This window comes from Lynx canadensis, chromosome B3 (assembly GCF_007474595.2).
Source record: "Lynx canadensis isolate LIC74 chromosome B3, mLynCan4.pri.v2, whole genome shotgun sequence".
Classification (NCBI taxonomy): domain Eukaryota; kingdom Metazoa; phylum Chordata; class Mammalia; order Carnivora; family Felidae; genus Lynx; species Lynx canadensis.
The window spans coordinates 73550494-73563515 of NC_044308.2; the positions used below are offsets into that span (position 1 = coordinate 73550494).

General features: G+C 50.0%; 1 protein-coding gene across 8 annotated transcripts in view; it reads right to left on the reverse strand.

The window, feature by feature from the left end:
* Positions 1–806: 806 nt before the first annotated feature.
* ACIN1 (apoptotic chromatin condensation inducer 1) overlaps positions 807–13022 on the reverse strand; it is a 33884-nt gene continuing 21668 nt past the window's right edge. For 4 of the 8 annotated variants that reach the window (XM_030318702.1, XM_030318706.1, XM_030318707.1 and 1 more), the window contains 11 exons: positions 10209–10350; positions 6738–6780; positions 5742–5875; positions 5492–5644; positions 4847–4988; positions 4379–4524; positions 3886–3993; positions 3639–3746; positions 3078–3402; positions 2876–2976; positions 807–1557 (listed from right to left, as the gene is read on the reverse strand). In XM_030318702.1, the coding sequence (XP_030174562.1) occupies positions 1231–1557; positions 2876–2976; positions 3078–3402; positions 3639–3746; positions 3886–3993; positions 4379–4524; positions 4847–4988; positions 5492–5644; positions 5742–5875; positions 6738–6780; positions 10209–10350 (1729 nt within the window). In that variant the 3' untranslated portion in view covers positions 807–1230. Of the gene's footprint in view, positions 1558–2875; positions 2977–3077; positions 3403–3638; positions 3747–3885; positions 3994–4378; positions 4525–4846; positions 4989–5491; positions 5645–5741; positions 5876–6737; positions 6781–10208; positions 10351–11814; positions 12118–13022 lie in introns of those variants that run through there. The other 4 variants (XM_030318708.1, XM_030318705.1, XM_030318704.1 and 1 more) reach the window with 4 other exon arrangements.

The window sequence follows — 13022 nt, forward strand, 5'->3', positions numbered from 1 at the left end:
GAGGCCCGGCTCCAGCTCCCGGGGCGGCCTCTGGGGCGGCTGTAAACCCCGGCCACAAGGCGGCGGCATTTGGGGGGGCCGGTGCGGGGCACCAGAGCGGGCCGACTGGGGCAGCGCTTAGGCCCGGCAAAAGGGTCCAGGGAGACCGCGGGCTGAGCCCAGGGAACAGGTCAGGGACCGAGGCACGCCAGCAGCGGGAGGGGACGGAGGTGGGGAGTGGAGCCTTTTTGGGAAGCTCCTTTACAGGTTCCCATTGAGCTAGTGGCTGCCGCCCCCTGGCGGCAACCGTGGGAGGCGCCTTGAAGGAGGCGAGCAGGTGACCAAAAGCCTACACCACAGGAAGGACTGGGAACCTCCTCAACCCTGCAACCAACACTCCTCTTGGCAGGGGTCTTCCCCTCTCTGCCCTCCAGTGAGTTAGATCCTCTGTGGCGACGTGGTTACAGCCAAGGCAGAGATGGAGGGCGGGAATTCCCTGCTCCAGGAAGCAGCAGGCTTCCTGAACAAGTGTAGGGAGTGCAAACAGTGGTGCTTCCATGCTACCAGTCCTCTTCACCTCAATTTGGCTCTCTCCCACGCCCTGCCCAAGGAAGGCCAGTAACACACACTAGTTAAAACTAAGTCAGATTTTTATTATTTTCCATAGACCACATCATTTAATAATAAAAAAAATAAAAATAAAAATTGAACAAAAGGAAAAGGTGGATATAAAGTGGAACCGGTGGGCAAGAGGCAAGGACTGCAGAACAGAAGAGACTGGGAACTGCAGGGGCCCTGGGACTCAGGAGGAGATGCTGATTCAGCTCATAGGTGACCCAGTCCTGGCCCCGGCTGTTCCCAAGAGGGGGGTGTGAGTACCCAAAGGAGGTGGTGAGCAGGATGGAGGAAAAATGAAAGCGGTGTGGGGCCCCTGGCTGTTCCCTGCCTCTGGGCCAACCACCTCCCTCCCTAACCTAGCTCTTCCCTCTCAGATTTATCATGGGAAATGAGAGGGAGAAGAGGGCGAACTCCCAAGAGATAGGTTATGGGGGTGGGGCTTTGGGGGGGAAAGATGGCCACTACTCCATTTGGTATGTGGGGACAGGTGGCAGCCATACTTCAGCACTGGGTAAAAGATGTGAAAGACCCCTGGTTATAGGGTGGTAGAGATTGTACCTATCCCTCTGTGGCCTCGAACCCCCCAGGGCAGGGTGGCTGATGCCTGCAGCTCTCCCTCTCAAGTTTTCCCAGCTAGCGGCGCCCGCCCCGGTCCCGTACAGGTGTGCTCCGACTCCGGCTCCTGCTGTGGCGCTTGGTGTCTCTGCGGTCCCTCTCCCTGCCTCGCTCCCGGTCCCTCTCCCTATCCCGATCTCTATCACCCCTGTCACGCTCCCTTTCCCTCTCTCTTTCCCTGTCCCTCTCTCTGCTGTGCTCTCGACGCTTCTCCCGCTCCAGCTGTCGGTTCCTTTCCCGCTCTGCTTCCTTCTCCCGCTCCTTTTGCTCTTCCTCCTCTTGCTCCTTTCGCCGCTTCTCCCGCTCCTTGGCCCGTTCAGCCCGCTCTGCCTCCTTCTGAACAATCTGCAGCAGGCAGCAAATGTAGAGAATAGGCATCTTGGCCCTGCTCATGCCAGTCTCGCTTTGTCTATCTGCATCTGGACCCTGCCCTCCTAGCTCAGGGTCACTGTCAGCTCTGCTGTTAAGCAAGAAGTGTCAGCAATCACATCTCTTTGTCTTGGGGTCCTAATTCAAGTTTTTACCTTTTATACCCACAACAGGTAGTGGCACCAGTCATGCCTGGCCTCTGGTATTTCCCTAGCTACCTAGATGTGAACAAACCACTTTTCTGTTTAGTTGAGTAATATCAGCCTCAAATTCCCAAAAGGCCCATCACTAAGAAACTTAAATTTAAAAAGCAAAAAATCCAAGTAAACAAACAAACAAACAAACAAGTAAAAAGCAAAAAATCCTAGTGGTGCTTGGCTGGTTCAGTCAGAAGAGCATGCAACTCTTGATCCTGGGGTTGTGAGATTGAGCCCCACACGGGGTGTAGGGATCACTTAAATAGATAATTAAAAAAAAATGTTCTTAATTTTTTTATTTTTGAGAGAGAGAGAGAGAGAGAGAGAGCGCGCGCGCGCGCGCACAAGCAGGGCAGGGGTGGGGGCGGAGGGGGACAGAGGATCCAAAGTGGGCTGTGCGCTGACAGCAGCGAGCCCAATGTGGGGGCTTGAAACTCTTGAACTGTGACATCATGACCTGAGCTCAAGTCAGACATGGAACCAACCGAGCCACCCACGTGCCCAAAATAAATAAATAATAATAAAAAAAAAAGTCCTAGAAATAAAAAATCAGAGAAGTGGATGAATCTAGAAAATGGATTTCTTGGGGCGCCTGGGTGGCTCGGTCGGTTAAGCGTCCGACTTCGGCTCAGGTCATGATCTCACAGTCCGTGAGTTTGAGCCCCGCGTCGGGCTCTGTGCTGACAGCTCGGAGCCTGGAGCCTGTTTCAGATTCTGTGTCTCCCTCTCTCTCCGCCCCTCCGCTGTTCATGCTCTCTGTCTCAAAAATAAATAAATGTTAAAAAAAAAATTTTTTTTTAAAAAGAAAATGGATTTCTTGGCTAACGGAAATCAATTTCCAAGAGGCATGGCTGACACAACTATATAAACCCAGTTCCTGTCTTCGTGTCAACCTTTACCCTCTTGGGTTTGGCTTCTCTGTGGCATACTTGGCACGTGGTTCTTAAAACTACCTCTTTCTGTGATGCTTAGTTTCTCCCCTTACTATCCTAAGCCAACACCTGGGCCTACTCATCCCTCTAGTCACGTGACTCTCTCTGCAGCCTGCCGGCAAGACTGGGTGCTACTCTGAGTGGAGCAGGAAGGTGAGCACTCACCTGGCTGTCAGTCAGAGGGAGCCAATAGATGCAGGGAGCTGCCTTGGTTTTACGGAAAAGGTCATCCAGCAGCTTGGCAGGTGGTTCCTCCTGAGCTTTCTCTGAAGTGGAAGAAAGCAAGTCAGACTTTATGCCTCTGACCCTGTGTCCCATCCCATTTGGACCCCTACTAACAGGTGTGTATGCCCCCACCACTAAGTACCTTTCTTCTCACTCTTCTTTTCTTTAGACTTCGCACGTTCCTTGCGGCGGCGGTCACGGGACCGTGATCGGGAGCGGGGCCCTTCTCGAACTTTGTCCCGATCCCATTCACGCTCTGATCGAGTTCGCTCCCGCCGCTCCATTTCCCGTTCCCGCTCTGCCCACTGTTCCCGCACCGCCCTCTCCTGCTCCCGCTGTTCTGCCCGGGGATGCTGTGGTGGCTGGGCTGGGGGTGGGGGCGGGGGGTGCAGGGGCCGTGGTACCCCCTGCTCCTCTGTCTTAGTTTCAGAGGGACGGTCCACCAAGAGGCCCCGGTGATAATCCAGCTGTGGGTAGAGGAGGGACAAGGACAGTCAGGATGGAGATGATATCACTCCCACTGAAGGAGCCCAGGTACCAGGGCATACAGATTTTGGAGCCCCATGGTTCAACCAAAGGAACCAAGGGGGAGGGAGAAGAGGGAGAAGGAATCTCAATGACTGCAGGTTTGGCCAGGATCTCAGCTGGTTTCTAGCAGATAATGGCCTCCCCTGCCCCTCCTTCCTTTCTCTAGGTTTCTTACCTCCTCTTGCTCAGCATAGTCAGCACAAAGGAATTTGGGGTTGGACTGGGGCCACTTGACCCCATGCAGAGCTGTGCGGGTGGCAACTGCTTCCTCTACTGTTGAGTACTGGTGGAGGAAGGGAGAAGGTGGAGGGTCACAACAGGCCTCAACCCCTCCCACTTGCCACAGGGCCCTCAATTCCACCCACATTAGTCACAGAAGGAAATCTATGCCACAACCTAGAGGATCAGCATCCTTTCCTCACCGTTACAAAGCAGTGAGATTTGATCTTGTCAATCCAGAAGGCCTCTTCCACCAGAGTTCCTGTCCGTCCCAACAATTCCTTTAGTTGGCCTAAAGTAAAGGGACGCACCTGCCAGCGAAAACGGAGTTTCAGAGTCTTAAAGAAAGCAAGAACAACACTGTAACTAGTATTCAGATTCCCCAAATCTCTGGCACAGGAGGACAGCTTCAAAGTCTGGGTGAGGGCAAAGGGGTCAGGAACTCTCTTGCATGGGAAGCGAGAAGAGTGGTAACAGAGATACTATGTGCCAGGCCCTCCACAAATCCTCCAGACAAACCTTACAGGCTGATACTTTGTCCCTATTTTTCAGGTGAGGAAACTGGTTGTGAGAGATTAAGTTCAGTTGCTCAGTGAATAACTGACAGATCTAGGAGCTGAAGCTAAGAAACAGGAACCCAAAGCTCAAACTCTTAACCACTGAACAATGTGCTGTGGGGAAACAACGCCGACTCACCAAATTGGAGATGTGGACGATGTTACTGATCTTGCCCCGAGGCGGGGAGGGCACCTGAGCAGTTCGGACTGGGTCATCAATTGTAATGGAAACTCCAGACTTTTGCTGGCTAATGGAACGTCGAGTTAAGGTATCTCCTAAAGTCACTATCAAAAAGAGCACACAAATGGTTTTCAGCAGGGAGCAATGCTGGCTCTTTTACCTCTGATACACCTTTCTTTTCTCTTATTCTCCACCACGTAGTCACTCTTCCACCTAATGTGCTGAACACCTATAATGTGCAAAGTGAAGCTCCATATTATGGAGATTGAAAGATTCTAACCTAGCTCTCATGCAGCTTAGTAACAAGGAGGCGGAAGTAAAACAGATATGCAAAATACTAAAATAAAAGGCAGAAAACATTAAATGCTTTAAAAGAGGTCCAAATAAAGTGCTCTGGAAATTCAGAGAACTGCATGCTTCACCTACCTTTCTTTACTTCATGCTCCACAGGAGGGGGCAAGGCCACCTCTACTGAAACCTGGGGAGGTATAGGGGGTTCTGCTTCGGGCTCCTTCTCTTCTTCCTCTTCTTCCCTCTGCCCATTCTCTTGGCCTTCGGCAGGTACTACCTGTAAGTATCAGACAATGGAGGAATTCTTAAACACCAAACTGGCACATTCTTTTCAGCCTCTTGTTCCTAAGAGGGGTGGTACATTTAACCTAGCATACTCTTTCAACTAGGAGAAAGATTAAGTTCTCTTCCACCAGATCCTGGGATTATTAATGGTTCGACTGTCATGAGGAAAACTAAGACAGGAATGGGCAAATTTTTTCTGTATATGGCAAGATAATATTTTTAGGCCTTGTGAGTAATACAGTTTCTGTTGCAACTATTCAACGCTGATGTTCTAGCACTTAAGCAGCCAGAGAGATAAGAATAAATGGGTTGGCATAGCCTTGTTCCAATATGACTTTATTACAGACAACAGGTTAGATTTGGTAGTCTGTTGATCCAAAAGGGCAGTTAACCCAACCCTCTGCACAGATGGCAGATTTCCCTTCTAAGACTCCACCTTAGTTGCCTGCTCTGAGTCCACTGCCCCCTCCCGACACTGGGGTGCAGAAGCCTTACCTGGGTGACAGTCCGGCATATTTTCAGCCCCTTGTCATGTGTCCCATCGTCACCATTACGCTCTGTCTCATCCTCAGAGATTCGGGAGTCATCAGCATGAAGATCCACAATAGCCTCCTGCCCCGCCAGGGGTTTGATGTCGGGGATGAGGCTCTGGGACACAGATACCCCCCACCCCGTTACACTGGGCCCGTGTCTACTCCCACCTCAAAGTGTCTCGTCCTCCCTTCCCCGGCTCCTCCCACCTCACCTTGAGTGATTCAGTGGTGATACTGATGGAGGGCTTCTTCTGTGTGGTGGCTGTGCTGGCTCCCCAACGCCGCTTCCGACCAGGCTGGCCCCCCTCTGTGTCACTGTTTCCAGCTGGCACCCCCTTGGTAGCTGCTGTCCCCAAGAAACAGGACCCAACAGTTAGATGGTCTCAGGTCCTCTGCTGGTTCACACCATAACACATACAGATAGCCTTCGACTGGAATTTCAGTAAAAGGTTAACTTAAGGAAATTTTATTTGGGGACTGGGAAACATTGCTTCAGAGTGAACAATAAAAGGACTGGAGCTACTTCCTGACAGATAAAAACTACTAATCTCTAAAGGCAATGAGGGATGGGTAACTAGGGTGGTGTGTTTAAACTTTCAGTGGCAAAAACAGCTAACATACTGGAGAAGGCAGACTGAGAAGGACATATGAATACAAGAAAACACGGCTATGTGATACCAATATCTAAGTAAAGTTAAGACTGTGACATATCTAATCATGCTTCACATTCATTTTCACACTATGATCTCATATTTAAGTTACAAAGATTTATTATGCTTTTATGGATTTAGAACTTCTTGGTGGGAAAATGTCAAAAATGTTACTGTTTGAGGTGTGAGCACTCTTAAGACTCTCAGAAGAAAACATAAACTGATAAGCATTATATGGGAATCCCTCAAACCTACTCCTGGTTCTGAGGGTTCAGATACTTGGACAAGGAAATGCATGTAGGGCTAAACAGGAAATGGTGAGACACCTCGCAGTGTGTCTCATTAGTTAAGAAAGAAATGTGACCTAGGAAAAATGACAGGGATTGTCTGAAGTTTTGAATTACAAAATGGCCAAGATGGAAATCTGCTGGGTACAGGGAGTGGGATGGGAAGAGGTGACCCAAGAATGCCATGGAGAAAGAATGGGAACCTATTTCTCTATAAACTCATTTTTATGGTTACTTTTGACCTTTATCAGGGATTTGGGGCTAGACTTACAGACAACGGAGATCTTCCTCTTGAATGATTTGGGCAGCGAGCTCTGTATAGAGAAGAAAAGGGGGGAAAAAAAAGAGAAAGAGACACACCCCACAGAGAGGGGGGAAGGAGGTTAGATGGGGCAGTCTTAGCATAGGCTCCAAAGACACAGAGAGAGAGAGACACAGAGACAGACAGAGACCAAAACAGAAGCGGCAAACGGCAAAAACGAAGCAGAATCAATGCAAGTTAGAGAAAAAAATAAAATCAAACATCACAGCAGGGAAAAGTCATCTAGTCCATACCACACCTGTGTATTAGCTTAACCAGAAATAAGCTGGAAGAGGAATTGAGGAGCCTCCCAGCCCTTTAAAGGCATTGGTCATGCCCTCTTCCATTGTCTCTAGGGGTCAAGAGGACACCAAGCCCAATAAGGTATGCCCAGAACTGGGTCATCTAGTCCTCTCAGAAAACATGAGGAAACAAGGAAAACCACCTTTGGAATAACTGTCCAGCCTGACACCCACTAACACTGGCAGTGAGTCACTTGGACAGCAGACTTGTTAAGACTGTCCGCACCCCTACAGGGCAGCACCAGACCCACTGGAGATGAGGCTCCCTAGTCAACTGCCAGCAGAAAGAATTTAAAGGTGCCTTTGGTACAGAAAGGTTTTTATGATGGGCAGATTGTCCCCAGGGAGCCTCAGACTTTCTAACCACTGTACAGAGCTCTAGCAGAGCCTTCCTGGTTCCTTTCAACCGGGGCTTAAGGCTTAGGGGCTCTGCCAAGGACTAGAAACTCCCAAACCTGCTTTGGAGCAAATTTCTACCCCAAACACTCAGTGGGAAAAAGACTATGGACAGAGCAAAAAGAGGAAGAGAGAGAAAAGGGGATTAGAGCATTTTGAGATTTCAGTGCTTATTTCTGGAAAAACTAAGACCTACCACCCTTCTAAAGGGTAGGGCAGGACCCTCTTGATGAAATCCCCTTTCCCCATCCACCCCCCAGCCCCGTTTGTGTCGTCTAACCAAGTCTCCTTGGTCTCCGTTAAGGGCCAGCCTGACCCCTAGCCGGGCCGCTCTCGATGGGTAAGTTAGTGAGGGAAAAAAAAAAAAAAAAAAAAAAAAAAAAAAAAAAAAAAAGAGGTCTTAATTAAAACAGGAAAAACATGAACCAAATAAATAAATCCAATAAAGAAATCAGAAAAATAAAGAAAAAGAAAATAATTAAAATAAAATATTAAATAAAAAGAAGAAGAAAATAAAGAAGAAAATAACTAGGAATATGACAAATGTTCCAGGTACCATCTCACACCTGGGATCTTCAGTTCAGCCAATCGCACCTCACTGTGTACTGTATCTAGTCAACCGCCGGTCCAATCAGAATGAGCCCTCCCTGCTAGGCGCTGTGCAATTGGTGGGGGGTTGGGTTGGCAAAAAAGGTGGGCGCACGGCGTGGTGGTCAGCACGGCACTGCCAGAGTCCTCCCAGGGGCGCAGGGGGGGCGGGAGGAAAACGTGTGGGGGGACGCTGCCCAGTTTCCATGATGTCAAGACAGTTCACTGGTGGTGGCCAGGCTCAGCGAGGGGTACGGGGGGAAAGGGGGCAGAGACATCAGTCCCAGCCCTGTAGGGGCATCATCTTGCAGTCCCTGATGAGATGGCCTGTGAGTAGCAGGAATAGTCCTGGCCTTTTATCGTGACAGGCAGGCAGGACCCTATGTCCACCAGTGGCAAGATGCAGCAATACCACCACCCAATACTTGGAATCCAGGTGATGACTCCAGAGTCCCTTTCTCCTCTGCCTGTAAATGGGGAGGGGGTCCTCTCACCGAGTGGGATCATGGAGCCTCTGATGAAGGCAGGCTGGGGGTAGTAGGTGGACAGCCCCAGGACCTGGCACACATTCAGCAGCAAGGTCAGAATACTTTTCTTCTGAGAGTTGTGTGTGGCATCTCCTCAGGGACTCCAGCTGAGACAGTGGTTCCAGTCAGGTGGATGGATGAGGCCCTGCCTCCAGGGATGGAGGAGAAGCCGGAGCAACCAACATGCTGCCCTTCACCATGGACAACAGGGACCAAAGGAAAGTCCTTCTGATGAGCAAGTGGTGATACATGGCTGGGCTGTCATCAGCATTAAATCCCTGGGCTCAAACCCTAGACTTCTCTGCAGGGTTCCTAGTCGTCACAGCTTAAGCCGAGAGCCTCCACTTGGAATTTTACAGCATGGCACTGTGATCACAAACATTGACTCTTTAGGAGGTCTTGGTGCCCTAGATGGGGATCCCAACAGTCTGCAGCAAACAAGGCAACCCACAGTCCTCAAAAGGGTTAAGGGCATGTGGGCAGGCGCCCCAGCACTGACACAAGCTCTTCTTGGGGTGTCCCAAATAGGGAGATGATGCAAGTCCACCCCTTTCCAAATGTTTTTTGCTTTCTCAATACAAGTCTCTCCAGAACAGTGCTCTTCTTGGCCCCCTGATGTAAGCAAGGCAGGGAGGCAAAAGGGGGCCCATCACAGGATCCCATATACATGCCCCCCTCTGGCCAAGACACCTGGATAGCAGACTCGGCTCTGATTGGGCAGCTCAGTAGCAGCGGGTGGGTCCAGAGGAAGAGGCGGCATCAGCGATTGGCCAGTTGGGCAGGGTTTTATTTTACGGGCGGATTACCGTACATGAGGTACTTGGACAAAGTTTTACGGGGAAGAAGGACCTTGTAATAAATAATATTCTGCACATCAAATCACTTTCACCGGCCCCCACCCCCGCAACACACACCAAAGAAAGGCTACACACACGACAGTCCCTCCCATCCTGTTAACCCACTCCCAAACCCAGCTAACTCCTTCTCTATTACTTTAAGAGCCAAGAAGACTTCGCTGGCTCTGATGGGGGGAACCCCCTGAATTGGGTGCAGGACACAAGATAATATATATGCCAAAAAAAGGAAGTAGAGGGGTCAGAGAAATGGAGAAGGGGCCTCCGGGCTCACCCAAGTGCTGGCTTAAGTAGCTATATCTCTGCAATATGACCACTAGAGGGCAGAGGAGGAACAAAAATTCCTCAGCATGGCTGGTCAGCTGAGAACCACCACAGCCCACTAGATGGCGTTGAACTCCCACAGGCTTTTAAAAAGGAGGGAAAGCTAACAGTTACTACAGGGAGAAGCTTGAGAGGGTAGCAGGGAAAGCTGGGCCTGGGTCTTAGATAAAGGGCCATTAATTGACATTTCCTTTCGTTACAAACTTCCAACAGTCTGCACTACACTACTTCCCCAACAGGGAAAGGGGAACCAATGAGCCCTGTCCCCATCACAAGGGGTCTCCCTTGCTAAACCAGCGAATTCTCCCTTGGCCCTATCCTGATCCAAGTCTGTCTAGTCCCTTCTTTTTAAAGCTATCCCACTGTGTAAGAGGGATCATCAAAGTGGTCTACTCTCTCCCCTAGGCCCGTTCCTGCCCGCCCACCCCAACAGGTGGCTTGGAAATTTACCTCTTTCTTCTCCTCATCTTCGGCACTGCCCTCTGGGCGGTCATCATTGCTGACTTGGTCTGCAATAGGCACGGGGGGTTCTGGAACCTCATTTTCAGGTCTGTTTTCACTTGTGTCCATGGTCACTTCCTCCTTCTCCTCACTGACAGTATGGGGAGAGGTATGGAGGGAAGGGCAGGAAAGAACCAAGGGGAAGAGAGAGCAAGACGTTAGGTTTTGGGTCAGGAAACCCCCATGCCTCATCACTTGGGTGGGGTTGGGAGGGCTGCTTTTCAGATCAGACTAGAGACCATGCCCCCACAGGAAAAGTGAGAAACTGTTTTCTTTGGGAAAAGAGCACAGATTGTAGCATCCACATCCACTCACTGCTCAGATAGGATAAAGGTGTGATGAGTGAGGTCAGGACTCCCAACTGTTTTTAGGTAATTCACCAGAGTACTCTTATATGGAAAGGAGTAACATCCCTCTCTGAAACAGTCCCTCAAAAGTCAGTGTGATTTGCCCACAATCCTGTGGCCTCCCTATCCCCTGGCCACAGGCATCTTTAACAAAATTGCATGAGAAATTAAAGGAAGCTTGACTGCTTAAAAACACGAGAAAGAATGTCCGTGGCTGTGGCAAATGATTCCAACCTTGTGTTTATTATAATCAACTGCTTAATAAAACCTACTGACCCACAGGATCTGGAAACATCAGGAATGGAGAAATTGTGGGGGAGGGGGCTGCAGGGAAAGCAGGGCTGATGAAGGTTCAAGCTTCAACAAGGACCCTCTGTCATCCAAAAAGAAAAAGCTACAATTGCTGGAGTTTGAAAGCTCAGAGAAGAATCAGGCCACTTTTACCTGCTCAGAGGTGTAGGAATTGTTCTTATATTCGGCTTTCGCCCAGTTTCTCCCACTCCCTCATTCCAACTTCCAAGAGATAAAGAGAGCAGGCCTCCTAGTCAAGACACACCCTCCCCCCACACCATGTATCGCCCCCCCAATATTGAATCCCCCTACACCCACTCTGAATCACACAAGTTAGCTCCCATTTCAGGCAATGAATCCCAGAGATTCACTTCAGATAAACTATCTTTCCATCCCCTTTTTCTGTTTTCATCCCTAACTTCTATCTCTAACCTCATCCCCACTACCACTGTTCCCAGTGTTTGGGTTCCCCCAAATTAAGATGAGCAGGAGCCTAAGACTCAGGAGAGGGCAAACCAAGCCCCCCACCGATAACCACCACCAGAAAATTCAGCATTCCCAACGGGCTGACTGACACTCAGAGGTCAGAACAGCCTCCCCAGAGCAGGCAGGGAGGGATGCATGGGAAGGGGGAGGGGAAAATCGGAACTGTGCCCCCAGCTAACCGGCCCCCACAGAAACATGCGATTCAACTGCCTAAATCTAAAGAAAAGACTCATCCCAAAAATACCTATTTCCCACACGGAGAGGGCAAGTTGGGCCAATTAGAAATCAGGCAGGAAGGACAAAGAGGGAAAGCAGAGTGATTGAAAACAAACCAAAACGAAAGACGGAATGAAAGCCATGGGGAAGAGAAGGAAGATGAGGTGGGCTAAAGTGGTGGGGTAAAGGGATACATGGAAATGTGAGGCTCTCACCCTTCTTTGCTTTCTGATAACATGATTTTTTTTCTCCCCCTGGAAGTGCTGTTTATCCCTTTCTGGAATGGAAGAAATAACAAAAACCAAAGAAAAAAAATCCTAAAAAATTATAAAAAAAAAAAAACAACCAAAAAACCACAACACCTTCCTTGTCCCAAGAGCCCACCACCTCCTCCCCAGCCACCCGATCCAGAGAGAGAAAATCGAGATGCAGCAACTGGGGATCCAAAAAATGGTAAATGGAAGGGGAGGTGGTGGTGGTGGTGGTGGTGAGGGGAGGCTAAAATAGATCTGGCTTTTAAGAGATAAGCGTTAAGTCCTCACGGCAAACCCCGAGTTCAGCTGGATTGGTCTCTCTGGAGAAGGAGGAGGAAGAGGGCCAGGCTGCTGGTAGTGGCTGGCTCTATTGTATTGGCGGAGCGGCGGCGATCAGCCGGAGACATGCAGGGGAGCCATCTTGCCACTTACCCAGCAGCCCGTGTGTGCGGATGGGGGAGGGCCCTGCTGCAGCAGGGGAGGGGAAAGAAAAAAGGGAGGGCGCTGAGTGAGCAAGGTTCTTATCCTCTGGCAGGCCACAGGGAGCTCACTGCTGGCTCAATAGGCCTGGCCTTTTTCCTTCTTTTCTCAGGTTACAACAGCTACCCAGGCCTATCCCCACAGGGAGAGGGTGCGCTCTCCTTGTCTTCCCAGGGGGAGGAGGAGGGGGCTGGGTGGACAGGGCATACAAAGTTACAGCGGCTTGCTTGGAAGATTCCAGAGAATAGATGGAAGGGAAACAGCAGAGCTGGGAGTGAAAAATGATTAAAGGAAGACAACAAAGCCAAAGTTGAAAGAGACACAGAATGGAGGGTCCTGAGCAATTTTTTATGTGTCTACCTCCCCCCCCCCCATCCTAGAAGCCAGTCAGCTGTTCATGGCAGGGAGGTGGGATGAGAACTGGCACTATCCAATCACTATAGCAGCTAGCTAGCTGCTCACCCCAAGCAATGACCACGTGTTATTACTCCAACCTGTCCTTTCTCTAGGGATGGTGGGAGGAGTGGATAGCAGAGATAGTTCCTTTTTGAGTTACCAGTAGAGAGGGGGAGAGGTGTCTCTAAAGAGATGACAGACAACTTTGTTTCAAAGAGTCTTTAATAAGGTCACCCTTCCCCGGGGTCCACTGGAGCCAGAAAGGAAAAGGATAAACAGGGCAAGGGGGACCT